Source organism: Myripristis murdjan, chromosome 20 (assembly GCF_902150065.1).
Source record: "Myripristis murdjan chromosome 20, fMyrMur1.1, whole genome shotgun sequence".
NCBI lineage: Eukaryota > Metazoa > Chordata > Actinopteri > Holocentriformes > Holocentridae > Myripristis > Myripristis murdjan.
In genome coordinates, this window is record NC_043999.1 from 16,971,463 (window position 1) to 16,990,058 (window position 18,596).

At 42.5% G+C, this 18,596-nt stretch overlaps 1 protein-coding gene across 1 annotated transcript in view; it reads right to left on the reverse strand.

Moving 5' to 3' along the window:
- Nucleotides 1–18,596, reverse strand: part of cntnap2a (contactin associated protein 2a) — a 170,015-nt gene that overhangs the window by 126,312 nt on the left and 25,107 nt on the right. The window contains exon 6 of the mRNA XM_030079602.1: nt 10,635–10,784. Within this exon, the coding sequence (XP_029935462.1) occupies nt 10,635–10,784 (150 nt within the window). The remainder of the gene's footprint in view (nt 1–10,634; nt 10,785–18,596) is intronic.

The window sequence follows — 18,596 nt, forward strand, 5'->3', positions numbered from 1 at the left end:
TGAGAAATAGAGCAGACTACAGCTGGCTGGCAGCTCTTTGTGTCCTGTGGATAGCATATGAATGTGAGGGAAACGCGGCCTTCCTGACAGTTTGGCAGAACCAACAGAGGAACGCGTGGAACGATGGATGGATGGGTGGATAGATGCATGTTGCTAGGCTGTGGAAGACGACATCAGGCTCTGCTGCTTTCTTATTCTTACTAAACCGCTGGTGAAGTCTTACTGAAAATTCTGAAATTTCCTGCCTCTGCTGCCTGCTGATTTGCAGGGTATCACATCTTAGCTTATACACTAAACACTTTGTAAAGGAGAGAATGTTTAAAGTATGCAATTAAAAATTAAAACTTTTTTTTTAAACATTACATCAAAACATGGCATCTTTGGCATGTTTGACCAGTTATGCACGAGCATTTCCAAATCAGTCCGCTTTAAAAAAAAAAAGCATAGTTGTCTCTTTGCATCTTATAGGCTGTGCAAAAAATGAATTTTATATGTGTCCTGGGAAAAGGGAGGAACGCAATTAAAGGAATACTTTATCCAAAAACTGTTTATCACTGTTATGTTTTATCACTTTCTCACCAAGTTGTCATGAGTGCCAAAAGTTTTGCCTCACAGAGAACGAAGGATCCAAAAACTGTAGCCATGTGTGTTTGAATGGAGTTGACAGGCATTTTCAACTAACAGCATAAAGAAATGTTTTTCAAATAGTCAAATTCAAGATCTGTGTAGTGACTTGAGCATGTCTCAGAGTATTAAGTAAAGCCTGAATGAGTAGGGACTCAATTTTTGGAATGGAATGCACTGAACATAAAAAATGGAAAATAAAGACTTGGATTACGCTGCATGAACAGTTTGAGAATTTGAAACAGATGCTTTGATGTCCTATTGCTGATCAACTTCTTTCTACCCGAAATTGCTACAGTGTTTGTTCTTTGTTCTCTGTATGTAGTTTTTAAGTGAATTATTCTTTTAAGCTCCGACTGCTTGCATGAAGCTAGTGGCAGCTCAGTGGTTGAACTGGGCAGTAGTTATGTTTTTAACAGTCTGCATGTCTGGGCATAACGGAGCAATACATGTTCAGCAAGCATTCCTTGGCTAAATACGGTTACACAAATAAATAAATAAATAAATAAATATCAAAATAGTCACTCAATTGGACAAGGCACTGCATTGTGTGTTAATGCTGCTCTAAAATCATGCCCAGCCATGCCCAGTGTAATATGTTATTTTTCTTTTGTGTCCTGCAGCCCTTGTCCCACTAATACAAGCTCAAAGCAGTTGTTTCCCTACCCCAAATATGTTAAATTGTTTTCAGAAACATGAGATACAGCTACACTGTCAGACATAGGAAAATGCAGAATGAATGGGGTAAGTCTGAAAGAGAGAAACACGAGGTTAAAGCAGGCTAAAAGTTAAAGGTGATCGTGCACCTGTGCCTCCTAAGGCTGCTACACGCACACACATTGCTTAAATCCAAGCTAAGGGTGGGTGACCAGATTTTATGCACCTACGTTGTGTCATTTTAATTTGCAGTAAAGACAAAAACGCCGTCTCCCATTAACCCTCAGGATCTGGAACAGCAGCAGGCCCGATTTCCTTGCAGCCCTGCTGGCACCGTATCACAGGCTCCCCGCTGGGCCCCGAGGAGCTCCCCTTCAGTGCACACTGCAACACCAGCACCTGTGCCAGCTCTCTGCTGCCCGCACACCATCTCACAAGCATGATTTACTCACAGGCTCCCCTATAACGATTCTCCTCCCACATCCAGGAGGCATCTATAGTATCTGCTGCTAGAGGATGGAGGTGGGAAATCAGTTGAAAAATTGCAAATGCAAGAACAATTGACCAGATATACAGTGTTGAAGATCCAACTGAACAATGGAAAGAGATAAAACATAATTCTCAAAAGAAGACGTGTACTCTCACTAAATCCAAAGTCAGTGTTCAGTCATGATTCAGTGCTTTCTCACTGTAATAAATTGATGTAGTCTACAGTCTATAGACCTTATATAACCTTCAGCCTTGCAGTCTGTTGTGGATCAGTTATAGAACAAATAAGGCAAAAGCGCCACACACACACACGCACACACACACACACACACACAGCAACCAAGGAAATATTGTTCTCGCCTATTGACTACCTGCTGCCATCACTCCATGAGCTACTGATTCAAAGACTGAATCAAGTACAAGACGTTTTCAATCAAAATGTTACATGAACTGTGACCGAGTTACACTGTTTCACAAAATGATACTGAGAATCATCTCATATTTACGGACAGAGGGCCTGCAAACAGAATGCAAAACACATACACAAACATGCAAAACACCCATGCATCAAGGACAATCCATACTGTCTATGCCAAACACACACACACACACACACACACACACACACACACACACACACACACACAGGCTCCTGAGTGCCATGTCATATTCATCACAGCTGTTAAGATGCAGTTGGTGGTACTGCATAGACTAGATATGTAGGGATAGGAGGTTGACCATACATTAAGGTATTGCTATATTCACACAAAGATACATGTTTTTATCATGCTGTTATAGTGACAATCTATTTGTCATTTATCAAAATCTAAGCAATATGATTTATTTTAACATTGGGGCAGTGCTATGGTGAATAAATATGATAACAGACTAATCCATTTTGAAGAAAAACATCAATATGGTATTTTCTTTTAAGATATCAAAAGCTCCAACATTAAAGTGTAATTTGTATAAGAGAGGGCTAGTCAAAGAACTGTTCTGCCATCACAAAGACAGAATTTCACAATGTCTCTCATCTTTAAAGATCAGTACAATCAGATACTTTTTCTGCACATGCGCATACTTCAAATGCTATTCATGTTCTGCACACATGAACATGGAATGCTTAATCATAATATATAACACTCAAATATATATCACAGAGAAGTATAACTCAGCAAATGATTATTTTATGCTCCTCTCCAAAATGACAAAGAAGACACAACAAGCTAACCAGGAAAAGCTGTTATGCTTTGCAGCGCCGCTCGGGACAATCAGTGTCATAAATTTAGTAAGGAAGTTGAGCTTGCAAAGTTTTGAAAAAAACAAACATGAAAAAGCTCTATATTTTTGCCAATTGTGTGACATTTATCAAACACCAATATTTCAGTGCAGAGCTTACTTCAGGGTGAAGCTTCCCATAATTGACTGCTCCTGGTATATCCTTTTGTCCCCTGTTTCTGCACAGAAAGAGTGTAACTGTGTGGCCTTGTGTGAATGTGTTTGTGTGAGTAATTGTGTGTGTGTGTGTGTGTGTGTGTGTGTGTGTGTGTGCCTTGCCTCTTGAGAAATTCAATCTACAGCTGTCTCGTGTCAGTCACTTACTAATTTCTCTAAGCGCACCGTCAGGAGTGAGAAACTACTCCCCGTAAAATAGGCTTTGGGTTCAGGAGACTGCTTCTAAAAGCAGACGCTCATGAGGATAGAGGGATGGAGATGAGAGCAAAGGGGAGGAGGGGAGGGGAGGTCTCGGCCGGGGTAAAGAGGATAAGAGGGAAGAGACGAAAGGCGAGAAGACAAGGGAGCAGAAAGAAGAAGGGTGGAAAAGATAAATTGAGAAAGTTGAGGAAAGGCAAAGAGAGGAGTGGGCAGCAGAAATGAGCAAAATAAAAAAGAGGAGAAGATAGAGGAGGGGAAGAATAAAGGCAGAGAGAGGAGTTAAGGCTAAGATGACAAGGAGGCACTGAGCCAAGCCCCCTCCTTCCACTTGCATCCAAAGCAGGATGCTCTATAACTCTATAACCTTGGGTTCAGGCAGTGATGTGTGTGACTATTACTGCTACAGAATAGAGTGCTCTGGCGATGACGGGACTTTGCAAGCCAGCCTGGAGTTTAGCTCGACCATCAGTTCCCCTAACATAGTACCAACTGATTCTTTTTTTTTTTCCGTACTGTTTTCAAAAATGTAGTCAAATAAGCTCTTGTGATATGTACACATTTTGTTCAACACGAAAATCTCCACGAACCACAAATCTTTTTTTTTTTTTTTTTTTTTTTTTTATAATTTTGACACACTCAATAGACCTCTTTTTTTCACAGCAGCTATTTTGACATGATAAACACAGGTGTTGCTAATAACATTAATTAAGGTTCTGGTCCACTCCAACAGAGCCGGGGCACTGGTATTGTGCATGAAACGCTCTGGTTCACTTAAATGAAGCAGAACCTTAATTAATGTCATTAGTAACATCTGTGTTTACCCTGCTATTTTATGCCGGAATGACTGATGTGGAAAAAAAGGGTCTAGTAAAATAGTCAGAAAGGCTACGTTAGGCTAAAACAAACTGCAACAGCTGGTCACATCACCGCCAGCTCTCCCTCCACGTCCACCGCACTCCTCCTGTGCTCAAGAAGCTATGGCTGTCTCTGCTGTGAGCGCCCAGGGTGGTGATGGCTGTGTCAGCGCCGAGTGTAACAGTGGAGAAGTTCAGACACAAGATACAGCTGTAGAGTAGAGCGCATGGAGCAGAGCGGAGCAAAAACAGGAGCTCACATGCTCGATGTAACATGTGTCGCCTAATTAGCCCAAGAGCCGCTGTCGTTTCTGTAAAGCAACTTCTTAGCAGCTACCACATAAAAAGCTTGGGATTTTGCAGTTGAGGTGTGAACGGGTGGAACGTATGTCACAGAACAAAATGTCAAACCCTTTCAGACTTATGTTAACCATCAGTACTCTTGTACTCTTTTACATATATATATATATATATATATATATATATATATATATATATATTCCATATTTTCCATGCAGTTGGCAGCATGTTCTCAACATGACTGTCCTTTCTATCCAAGGTCCAGTCTGTCACTGCAGCCACACACACACACACACACACACACACACAATGACTCACTTTCTGCTTGATTAAACATAGACTGGTAATTATCTCACATAATACCACTACGTCCACAACCTTTGTGTGTTCGTGTGTGTGCGTGTGTGTGCGTGTGTGTGTGTGTGTGTGTGTGCGCGTGTGTGTGTATTTGTTTGCAAGCCTTAATGGCAAAATTACCCATTACCCAGGTGCACTGCCCCCTTCTCTGTCAAAGCCTATTATGTTTGTCAAGTATTACTAAAACACTAATTAGTATGTGCTTTTGACTGTGTGTGTGTGTGTGTGTGTGTGTGTGCGCGTGTGTGTGTGTGTGTGTGTGTGTGTGTGTGTGTGTGTGTGTGAGAATACATATGTCCCAGCAAATGTGTGTGGCTGTCAAGCTTCAATATTATGCTAATTAGTCTTGATTTGGTTTAATGTGACTATTGGCCATGCTTAATAAACACGAAGCCAGAAAATGAAGACTTTTCAGTGGCATGGAAACAGACCGACAGTCAGAGCTAGCTGACATCCTGGCAGGGTTTTGACATTGGCATTAACACCAAGTAATAGTTGGGATGATTACATCAGACATACTACTAGCAAGCAGTTCTAACAGTTTCACTTTTATTCAGAGAAAAAAAATTACATTGCGGTGATCATCTGCAAAGAGAATAGTGCCGTTGAAATTGAAAACCCATTGCAGTTACTGAATAAATGCATTGTGAGTAATGTAATTATGATGAACTACAGTTGAAAGCTATTTGTCGCAATCTGCAGTCAGTTTCAGTCTGTTATCTCTGATCAACAAGTGTTGCTAATGGCAACACGGCAGACTGATGCCTAAAGCGTCAAATATTTAAGTTGATGGGTGTACCTAAACAAATCACTCAGAAATGCTATCTGAAGCCTCACTTTATGAAGGGAGAGTTTTGGCTTTCTGTTAATTCTGGCATACTGAATGAACTGTCTAAGTCATATAGAAAGTGCTGATGGAATACTGTTAGAGAGGTTTAGGACAGCTTAATGCGCTTGGCCCCTATGACTCATCAAGCTGTGTGATCAGAGAGAGTAATTGAGGGCAAGCCAGAGGCTAAATTATCTTTTGTACACTCACTACATTATTCTGTTACCTCAGTGGTGGGATGGAAATTAGCCTCCAAATGTGACAGGATGTAGTGTTTTTATTAAATGCTCCGTTATTCTGTCTGACTGGTAGGTGGAGTGCGTGTGTGTGTGTGTGTGTGTGTGTGTGTGTGTGTGTGTGTGTGTGTGCACTTTGATCAAAGACACCCACACATTCGAGTGCACACATGCAAACATACACATGCATGCAGACACACTCAAAGATTTAAACAGCTTGATTTAAATGGCTTACACATACGATAATGGTGAGGGAAGTCAGTGAATAACAACATAAATCAGGTGAAGAAATGGGCATATTGACCAGGATACTGAATCTCTTATCCTCTTGCTCAATTTCAAACACAATTGTCAGAAAGCTCAGAATATTCTAAAAAAAAAAAAAATATTTTGGAAACTACAAACAACACAGAACACATGTGGCTTTCCGAGGAGGAACTTCTAATCAAAGGTAGGAACTAAGGAAGAATTTTTTTGAAGTCGTTCCAAGAACGCTCTTTGAGAAACTTCTTTCCTAGCCTGTGAAGCTATGGCCTAAATATCGTTTTGTACTCCTCACAACGGTAATAATCAGCAGTTTTGTATCCCCTGCAGCCCACAAACTTGTGTTTACCACCAGGCTCTCTGCTCCTTAGCATTCATTATGTCATGTAAAATTAACGAGGAAAACCCCAGTCACAGTTGCTGCCAATTCAGCCCCCATGCTATCTCTACTGGTAGCGACGAAAACCTCAGAAAGAACAAAGGGTTATTTCTCTAAAGTCAATAGATGCATGTTTGGGTGCACGTGCACACACACGTGTCTTTTTTGTCTGTGCACAAATAGGGGAAGCTGTGTGAGTGTGTTTTCAGAAATACAGTGTGTCTGAATGTTTGTTGAAGAATACTTAGTTGGTGTAGATATGCATGCAGATAAGCGTTTACAGTAAGATATGTGTTGTGTGTGTGTGTGTGTGTGTGTGTGTATACGTGCAGGAATGTGCACTATGTATGTGAATGTGCTGAAGACGTGCAGGTGTTGCCTCTGGGACTGTAACTCTCATTATCATCCCTCCATCTCAATCTCCGTCATGTCCCAGTTAAAAGATAAAAATATGAGATGATGAATATGGGGTCACGCTAGCTGACAGAGGAGGAAAGCCCCCAGTCAAAGCTATATTTCTCTCTTCGTCTCTAATGTCGTTCTCTGACTTATATTTCATTCCAAAAAGAGCCTTGTTTATCTTTCTCTAAGTCACCATTTTCATTTTCCTTTTCACCCTGCTGCACACTGCTCAATTGTTTCGTTCCCATCTTCACCTTTCTTACTTACTTTCTTACTTTCTCACTTGCTCTCTCTCTCTCTCTCTCTCCCTCTCTCTCTCTCTCTCTCTCTCTCTCTCTTGCATTCTTCATGGAGTAAAGACATTACAGAGCTCCTCTCCTCTCAGCCACTATTGATTCACAACTCAGCTTACCAAAATCAATAAATCACCAATTGGATCAAAATGGAGACTAGAGGGTGAGAAAGAAGAGGAGAGGAAGAAAGAGAAACAAGAAAAGAGAGGCTAGAAGGGGAGAGATAGGAACAGATGCTGATGTGAGTGGCGGAGGCTGTGGTGGCAGGGCGGGAAGGGCAGGGAAGCACTGGTTTGTGAAAGGACTGGATTATCTTTTGAATGAAAACATTCAAAAAAGCTCAACTTGATAAAACTGATGAAAAGCACTTATTTTCCTCACTGATGACTGCACTTTTTAAAATAACACAGCAGGTTTTGAATGTCTTTGTAGGAGCTCCAGGGTGGCAGAACACAATCACCATATCAAGGCCACACACACTTTAATTTTGTATATTTTTTTTTTAAATCAAATTTGGCATGAGGGTGTTTTCCCACAATAAGAGCAAGGAGAAAATAACATGGAAAGAGTATGAAAGATTTGCGACATGTGTATGAGGTTCTCTGATCTGTATTTACGGGCCTGTGGAAATGGTTTTGTCTGATAGAGGGGAGCTTGAGCTTGTGCCTGTACAGCGAGTCAACGAGAGACCTGACGGAGCTATCAGAGCCCACAGAATCTCTCTCAGTTACTGTAATTCCATACAGGTGCCACACTTCCCACACACACACACACACACACACACACACACATGCCACATGCACACACACTTAGATACGGTCCATCTTCCAACAGACGGACAGCGGTGTCTGGCATCATTAACTTGGCGTCTTCCTAATTCAGACAGATCGTGTGGCTGCCGTGTGTGTGTGTGTGTGTGTGTGTGTGTGTGTGTTTAAGTGTGTGTTCATGTCTGTGCATTGTGTCTGGCGGTCTATGTTGTGTCTAGAACCTTGCTAAGTGAGCAACTTCCTAAACTCTGGCCACTGGGATATGGATCTTTAGTGAGATAAATGATCTGCAGACATATTTATCCTGCTAATGGCTCACACACACACACACACACACACACACACACACACAAAGAGAGCAAAGACCTCCTCTGCTGCTGCCGTTCAGTGTGTAATGTAACTGTTGACACCATTTGAAAAAATTTTTTTTTTATTTATTATATATGAATGAATAAGTGAATAAATTAATGAATTAATTAATTCATGAATAGCCAAAAAAGCCAAACAACTGAATAAACAACTAATAAATAAATAATAATAAGTAACAATAAATAAATAAATAAATCTCCATCAGCTGCTTCAGGCTGAAATCCTGTAACTTAAACAAAGTCAGCCTCTTTGGAAAGTAAAGCTCTCTCAAGTAAAACCAGATCAATGGACATACATTTTTAAGCTTCATGGGTTCTAGACTCATTTAGCTTACTTGCAGCATGAAAGGCCACATAAGCAGCGATAAATAAAGTAATAAATCAAGTGGGGGAAAAAAAAGGAGAAAGAAAATGCCAAGCTGAAACTGGAGTTGCAAAACAAAGCATCTTCATTGGGATTCACAAGAAAAGAGCAAGTGCGCCAGAATAACTCAACCAAACATGGACCTAAACTTCAGGATATATACTGCACCTAAACCAGCAATATTGTGTTTTTACATGTTCTTTAATCCTCCCTTCCTATATGGATGATAGTGATGGTCAGAGGTGGTGTGTGATCCTAAATCTTGTAGAAGGATGCTGTCATAGGGAGTGTGCTGGATCCACCTATTTGATCCATGAGATTGCCTTAAAAATTGGTTGGGTCTCTCTGGCTCTGTATTAAACTGGTTTTGCTGTGATATTTGTGAAAGAGCTTTTAGTGCAGCCATTCGAGATTCAAGGTTGGACTGTGTACCTCAGGGGTCTGTCCTGGGTACCCTCATGTCTTCTATTTACATGTTACCGTTAGAGCATGTTATTTGCACTCATAATGTCAATTTCGATTCATATGCTGAGTATACACAGCTGTACCTCTTTTACTCTCATGACACCCAGCAAATAGACAAACATCATGACAACCTTTATTGTGTCAGTACTGGTCCTGCTACTGCAGGTACCAAAATACACTTTGGCCCTTTGTTTGCACAAGTGACCCAGTCTGGCAGGAAACTTTGTGTTATCTTTGCTAACCACCTAAAGCTAGATAAGGACATCAAGACTGTCATTCAGTCTTGCTGTCCTCAGCTGAAGGATCTTGCCAAAATTAGCTCATTTTTATCTCGCAGGAATTTGGAGACTGATATTCATGCTTTTATCTCTTCTTGTTCTGATTACTGTAATGCACTTTACACCAGTTTGAGCAAGCAGAGTCTTTATAAATTACAGCTTGTACAGACTTATGAAGGCCAGTATATGAGCACATCACCCACATTCCTCCCACTGGCTCCTTAAGGTGTGTTCACACCGGACGCGATAACGCAAATTTGCGCGTCAAGTTTACATTAAAAGTCAATGCAAAGACGCGATGACGCGCGATTTCGGGTCGGGCAGCGCGTTTCGCGCGATACACGCGACGCGATGACGCTTCATCGCGTCGCGTTGACGCTTCATCGCGTCGCGTTGGACGCTTTATCGCGTCCAACGCCTCATCGCGCAAGTTGAAAAATTTCAACTTTTGACGCGACATCGCGTGATGCTTTGACGCGATAGCCAATCAGTGTTGATATTCTCCCTACGTCACCTATGTCAAGAACTGCCAAAGGAAATCGAAAAATGGAGGACAATATTATTGTTGCCGTGTGCGGGCTACCGGGCTGCCGGGCTGCCCTGTGCCGGCTGCCGGGCTGCCGTGTGCGGGCTGCCGGGCTGCCGTGTGCCGGTAAATTTTGCAATATGTGTCCGTTGCTAATGCAGCTATTGGATGTAATTTACTATTAACCATGCTAGCGGTAACGTTAACCCGGCATATCTGTCTCGCTACGTGTGTGCGTCTTGTCAGTGGATGTGTGTCGCCACAGATGAAAAAGTCTGCGGGACACCTACATCAGGGAGACGAAAGAGGGAGAGAGGAGGGCGGGTTCGCATCAACGCGTCCATCGCGCGATAGACGCGATTGAGGAAATAAATGATTCCATGGTCACGCGTCGCGTTACGCGCGTGACGCGCGATTTCATCGCGTTCATCGCGTCCGGTGTGAACACGGCTTTAGACATTTTAGGAATGATTTTCAGATTTTATACATTAATCTTAAGACCTTGGCCTCACGCTAACCTTACCTCCCAGGTGATAGGTTCCTCCAGTGGTGATGGTGAGGGGTGAGGTGGTGCGGACAGCAGATGCCTCATCGCCATCTATCGTCAGCATAGCAAAGTTGGCCTTGGCAACCAAACGTACTGCGTGCCACTGGCCGTCATTAAGGCCTGAACCTGCGGGAGAAAGTAACAGAGATACAATCAGAGAACACACAGGCACGTACAACTGTGTCTAAAAGGTATCAGGTGTCCAGTTCCAAATGATACAAATTAATGGGAGTTTATTACACACAGATTCAAGGACTTAAAATCATGAATTATGAAGAAGCAAATGCAAAGAAATCCAAAACATCATATGATGGTTAGAGCTAATGAATAATGTGTAGGCAAATACATGAAGAGCAGGACATGAAACTGACATTTTGGTAAGCTGGACAAACTGGCTAATGGTTCGCACCCAAAATGCTTATAAGTGAACTGAAGAGTGATTGAAAGACTGATTGTGAAAAGGAACTGACACATTTACCGTGGTTTTATTGGAACTGACATATTTTCCAGACAGCTCAAAATTAGTTGGTAGCTGGTGCTAATTTCAAGGATCTGCATGGGATTGAAGGAGCATGATGAATAGGGTGACTCACGGGTGAGTGAGTGTGGGAAGCAAAGTTTCTATCTGTCATGTCTGGCTATACTTTTCTCTGCTCTGTACCTTTGCATCTGTTTTTTTTCTCTCCATGGTGATTGCACTCCTGTTTTTCTTATCTTTTTTTCTCCCTTATGCTTTTCTCCTCTCTTGCACCTTCATCTCTGTGAGCTGCCTGACAAATGTGGATTCCGGCAGCAAGAGGAAATGCTCAGCTGGGGATCATCGACCCCCCTTTGCCTCATTTTTTTTTCTTATGCGTACGTGTATTCTCATATGTATACCAATGCTCCCAAATCCTTTTACAGACCTTTTTCCTGTTTTTTTTTCTTCCTATCTCTCCGTCCTTTTGCAAGCCGAGCACAGCAGAGTAGCTTCCTCTCCCAAGGCCCCTGTGTCTCGACTCCATTAACTGTAGGAGAGCCCAGTTTGCATCTGAGTGTGTGTCTCTGTGTGCGTGCAATCTTTGTGCATTTTGTGTGCATGTCAGTGTGTAGGTCTGTAATGTGTCGTGTGTGCATTTGTGTGTGAGTGTGTGCGAAGTCCATGTAAGTTTTGTGCTCTCTTTCTCTCTTTCTGTGTCTGTCTCCCTCCGTGTAGCTGTGCTCCATTAAATATGAGTGATGTTTGAGAAAGGGACATTACTACCAGAGCCGAGAGAGAAGCCAGCTCACTCTCATCACCCTCTCCTCTATACATCACTTCTTACTGACACCAATCTCTACTCATCCCTCCCTTTCCCTCCCTCACTCCCCTTCCTCCCCTCCCTTCCTTCTTCCCCCTCTCTTTTCTCTCTGCATTTCCTTTATCATTTACCTTTATTCTTTCCATCTTCTCGCTTCTCTCTCTTTTTTCCTATCTATACTTTCCAGTCTTGTGATCATCTGCCGTGGTGTCCATCTTTTCAATTGAGTTCAGCTCAGCATGCTGCTGGCTACCTGACCGTGCCATGTCGATAGTGAGGACACTGTAGTGAAGTTCAAGGTACGGTCACATGTGAATCATTCTCAACCGAGTGCATATGGATCTGCATGCAGGTCAATACACATGTGCATTATCATACATTGTGTGTCGATACATTTGACCTCTTTGTGTGTGTGTACTTGTGAGCACATGGTTCTGTGTATTTACTTTCCATTGTGTGTGGTATGTGTCTCATGAATATCTACTAGAACTGCCAGCATCTCTCACATTTTTGATTTCTTCTGAGTACATATTTGAAGACCAGAGCTTTCATGTCTGCAGGGGGTCTACTCTAATTAAACACCATCAGCAGGGTGACTATGCATGCATGCATGCATGCGTGTGTGTGTGTGTGTGTGTGTGTGTGTGTGTGTGTGTGTGTGTGTGTGTGTGTGTGTGTGTGTGTGTGTGTGTGTTTGTGTGTGTGTGAGTGTGATTTCTGCAGTGTCCAGGGAAACTAACAGTGAAATGACCACCCACTGAGAGGTGTGATCGCTGTGGCATCGCTCAGGGCAGTGCTACTTAAATACACACAAACACTCTCACTCATTCTCACACACACACACACACACACATATGCACACACACCAGCAACATACACACACAAGAACATGATAAACATGATTATGCATCAGATTTTCCCTCCAGCTATTTCAGGCAGTACAATTCCACAATTTTGCATAGAAGTGCATTTTTCTTGATCTTGAGAACTTATGAACTGAAAACAGATAAAAAACAACAGAAAAACATCTTGGGAAATTACAGGATAATGTCTGCTTTTGCAGAATAGCAACAAAAAACACTTTAACATTTTAATATACTCCCTCAGTGATAATCATATTTTTTTCAGAGTGCAATGGATCCATTGAAGGGAGTGTCTACTGGTGTGATGTAATCACTATCAAGTGCTCAAACCATCCCTCGCCTCTCCACAACCTCTTGAATGTAATGGAAAATAGATACTTTATAACACTGTGTTCCCTCATCTGTTTTACATCACCTGCAATAGCCTTGAATAATGAGCTTATCAGTCAAAGCAGTGCTACTGAGTCTGCACACACCTGCGACACACACACACACACACACAAACAGACACAGGTGTCTGCAGAATGACTGACGAGCACTACTCACATGCACATGCACGCACGCACGCACGCACGCACGCACACACACACACACATACACACACACAATGCTGTTCTGGCTCTTTCTCTTTGTCTCTTCATTTCCTCTGTCATACACACACCACTTGCCCAAACATGTACTCAAACATGACTTTTTATTTATGTGTTAGCTAGATGTTACCTGGCTAGCCACCAACTCCACTGAGTCACTTGAACAGCTTGGCTAGCAGGCTAATTAGCTTAAACTGCTGTAAAATAATCAAAACATGATTTATAGTCAATATGCAATGATAAAATTATTGATGAACTCAACTCAACTCTATGGATGTGGTTTATAAATGGATACAAATACAAAAGTGCTCTGTTTAGCAATCTTTGAGGAAACATTCTTCATTTTGTTGGCATATAGAAGTTTACAGATTGGGCACGAAATTACATCTATGTTGGCTGTTTTTATTTTATTTATTTATTTTGTTTTAATAGATAAAAAGAACAAGATCAAGGTCAAGACAATCACAATCCCAGGCTGTTAAATTCCACGGCTTTGTCACACTCCCTTCACATCTGATAAGCATCCTTTGGTACCAGGATGAAACGCATCAGGCTTTCTCGCTTTAGGTTAGGTTTACAAAACAGGATGGAAACTGGACTTGCTGGAAATGGGAATCGAACTCAGGTCTTATGTGTGAAATTCCTGTGCCTCTAATACCCATTAGAGGCGCAGGAATTCCCTTGGCATCGGTATCAGACCAAGCTGCGATGTTTGATGCCATGGGAATAAGAATGGGCTGGGAAGGGAAACGAGAATCAGACTTTATTTCATCACTGCCTTCGGAGTTGTCATTCTTACACAGGAACCTGACAAGAAGATGACTAGCTGACCTGTCACTCTTTGGTCTGTTTTTGTTTTGAATTAAAATCGAAAGAAAATGGTGAAGCGACTGCACTGTGGGTTCACTTGTGTCATTGTACATTCCCACTTTGAATGCTTAACAGGAAGGAAAGATGGTGAAAAAATGTGACAAGAGTCTCCTCTCAGGTGACTTGCTGAACGCGGAAAATTATTTTTTCATGTAAACTAAAACAGACATAAAATGTGGACTTAATTTTGTTAAGTATACTATTACAGGCACATTCACTTGTCCCTTTCTGTCAATAAAAACTTGTTTTGGAAACAATGTAGTGAATTACATTTCAGCAACATCACTGGGTGAAAAGCTTTGTTTGGTATATAAATGTGTGCTAAATAAATGTCCTGTACATTTTATTCTGCAGTGCACTGTGAAGGATCATAGGAGGGGGGTGGAGGGGTGTTACTTCGTAGAAAACTAAAAAGAGAAATTTTTCTTTTATCAACAGCTCTGAACAACCCACCTACGCTCAGACATATGGTCAGGGACGGCCCTCCTGTGCCAGATATGTACCAGATAACACTGATGAGAGCTATCTTCAACCAGTGTTGCTCACAACACCTGTGGACAGTTTTTGCCAAGAGTAAATGTAGGTGGTAAATATATTTGGTTTTATTTAAATTCTGAGAAGTCTGAGGTTTCAGAATGAGTTGTACTCTTCTGGTGCTGTTCTTCTGCCTGCACGGGACATTGGCTCAAGGAGAGGCCAAGGATGCTGAGGAATGTTTACTTGAGGGAAAGGGTTTCGAGCTAATGCATGAACAGACAAGTGGTCAGACTAGCACTGATATCTGGGCTTAGCTGAGAGCTCTGAGAGACATGGTGCTGGAGCACAAGGTCGAGCTAAGGGGCGCAAGCCTGAACTGCACATCCAGAAAGAAAAAGTGGCTTATCTGGAAAAGGAGAATGCAAGTAAAGCAAAGATGCTAGATGTGCTGCTTACAACAAATTGGACTAAGGTTATTTAATTACTAGTGAAACTGTAGGTAAATTATAATAAAGGAAAAGTGTCATTATTGGTTGTCAGTTCTGATGGGATCAATCAGTTGAAACCGCTTTAAAATACTGATAAACATACACGTCAAATACATTATGTGTCGCTTAGCAACCTCTGGTTTTGCAACACTTATACTGCCTTATGTTGATGCCACTTATAGCACAAAATGCATCACTTCATGTGACAGCAAGCTGTTTTTTTCTGATAAGACTTAGCTAACACCAGGTGTTTGGAATCACAGGTGAAGCAAATGTAATGTAATAGCTTTTATGAACTGTATATAGGTTGAAATGAAGAGAGGAGCAAACCGAAATATCTTTACATCAAAACATCACAGATTTTTGCTATGAAAAGTCTCACTTATCAGTCACTGATCTTTGACTTCCATGATATTTTTCAGTGCTGAGTTCCAGACTGACACCAAAAATGAGGTGACAGCAATTAGGGAGGAGGTGGGTGTTGCTAAGATTGAGCTGCAACTCCACAGGAACAAAGAGGAGGAGACTGAGAGACAGAGCGCTGGTATGTAATTACAAAATAATCATCTGGTTTTAGAAATGCTTGGAAAAGCAGTTGTGTGATGATTGACTCCCATACTTCTGGTACAAGTAGCAGAACTGCCAGCCCAGGTTTCCTGACTGACAGCCAGTGAGAAGGAGGTGCAGGAGATGACAGCTCGTGGAGAGGAGCTGAGTGCCACCAAGGCTGAACTGCAGCTCCACAAGAACAAACAGGATGAGATGGAGACTAAGGGCTCTAGTTTCCCGGCGCAGCGCGGGGTGGCGCAGTGAGGCGAACCCCGTGCAGAGCTAGTTTCGACCGGCGAAGCGGGAGAGGCGGACAGTGTCCAAGTTTCGCAGGCGGAGGTTCGCCGAGATGGGAGTGGTGGCGCAGCGGGGGGAGGTGCCGACAGATTCGGCTTGGCGCAGTGACAGTTTCGTGCCAAAAGGCTTCGCCGAGGTGCGCCAAAAGCTCGCCGTCTGAAACCACGTCTACTTTCAGCGCAAGGCGGAGCGAAGCCGGCGCAGTGGAAGTTTGGCTGGCTGGCGCACATCACCAAAACCTCACAATCAGCACAAACGGTGCCAATCTCCTTTGATCTGACATCAGCTGTGACGGGACAGTTGATATGGAGATATATGTATGTGCTGATTGTGATCGTAGCATTGAATAGTGTTTTTTTTCGGTATTTATTGCATCGTTCATGTGCCTGACATTCCGGGAGCCTGCCTGTGAGGTTTTGGTGACGTGTCCGCACTGCTCGCCGGTCTCCGCTCCGCGCCTGTCTCCTGAGCTCCGCTCCGCCCGCGGCAATAGACCTCCATGTCAGCTGTGTAAACTTTCATTACGCCTTCACGCAGCGCATTTTAAAGGCAAGGACAGGGGCTCATTTGATTGGTTACATGTGAATCGGCTGTGTCAAACCCACTCCATGCCTTCTCTCCTCCCCTCCGCCGGTAGGAGGGACGGCGGAGTACTTGCGCCACCGAGAACGGCGTGCCAAACTTGGAAAATCCACCTGGCCACACCCAGTTGGCGAAGCGCATCTGCGCTACGCCCCCGCCTCGCCTGGTCTGTGAAACTAGAGCCCTAAGACTGCAGGTAATGCTTGCACTGAGAAAACCAGGGAGGTGAAATCTCCTGATCGCTTCTGTTGTCCTTACGAAACTTGGTGGGAAGGTCGGAAAACAAAAACACTGTTTAATAGGGCTGTAGGAGCAGAAGGTGTCCATGTAACATCACAAAAACAGGTGCCACAGCTGCTCATGGGCAAAAGCAGCACGGACCACCTCTCCACACAGACTGGCAGAAAGGGGAATGTACTATGACAACAGCACTGCCAAAAGGTGTCACAAAAACAGGTCTGTGCCTTCCAAACACATCCATGTAACATCATGAAACCTGGTGGGGAGGTTTTGTCATGTGTGAAGGAGGCACTGACCAATTTTTCCAGCACATTAGCCGGGGGCGTATCCTTTGACAACAACACTGTAAAAAGGCTTAGCACAAAGAGAGCCGTAACTTCCAGCTGCGACCTTGGTGGAGGTCTACACTCTGCCAGGTGCTTTCTTGTTTACTGTAAAAATGTATTAGGTATCATATTTATTTATATCTTATTGTTTATAGTCTTTTCCTTGAAACTAACTTCAGAAAGATCTTATTAAATCAATCATAAGTTCTTGTCCCTTTAAACTGTTCTGTGCTACACAGTCATAATTCCCTTGCCTATACAGTATGTTTCCATCCTGTGTTTACAGAGACCAAAGGGAGTTTTCTCTGCTGTTTTGGCCAGTTCAGGGAAGATAGGACCTTTCAATACTTAAACTCCAATAATCTACAGTAGAGTGTTCAGGAATATCGGCTGGGCCTACAACCCAATTACAGGTACAAACTGCTTGCATCAGTAATACTGTCTGAGAGGCAGACAGAGCTGATCTTCTCTCTTTTCTATGCTGATGCAGGTATCTTCACAGCACCAGTCAGAGGAGTCTTCCTCTTCAGACTCTATGTCTTCAGCAACATCAAGGCACAATGGCTGGCACTGAATTTATACAAAGATGGGCAAAGAACTTTGCACAATTCTGAGGACTGCGAGAACAGACACTCTCTTGTATCTTATGCACTAATTCTGCAGCTGGAACAGGGGAGCGTGGTCCTCTTGCATCTTGAATCAAACTGTGGGCTTTATGAAGATCAGAATACCTTTAACACCTTCAGGGGTTTCCTGCTTTATCCCATGTGACTGAAACACTGTTTATGCCTTTCATTTGAAAGAACTGTCAAACAGCGATGTGACTTTCAGGTGTGAGTTGACATCTTCACTAAACAATAAAGCACATTTGGAAACACAGGTATTTCTTTTTCTCCCAGTGATCAAATCTCAGTGAAATGACCTCCCCTGACCCCAAAACTGGCATATCTTGATAATGTTATCTTGAGGTTTATACATTAGTTCATCATATCTGAATTAAACAATCTATCCTTCTACTGTAGTGTAAAACTAATGTGAATATTTCAGTAAAAGGAATGTTTTCCTTGAATGTTACAACTCCAGTACAAAAACATTAAAAAGAACAATATAATGCAAGCTATAGAAGAAGAAGAAGAAGAAGAAGAAGAAGAAGAAGAAGAAGAAGAAGAAGGAATAGCTGGAGGATTTTAGAAAGTGAATATAACAAGTAATGCTGTCACTTCCACAACAGCTACTTACACTGCACCATCAAGCAAGGCCCTTCACCCCCTATGAAGTGAAGCTGCAAGTGTAATTGTTCATTTTTGGTAATTTATTTACTTCTTTTTTTATTTATTTTCATTTGTTTTTGTTTTGCACTGGTCAGCTCCTGAGGC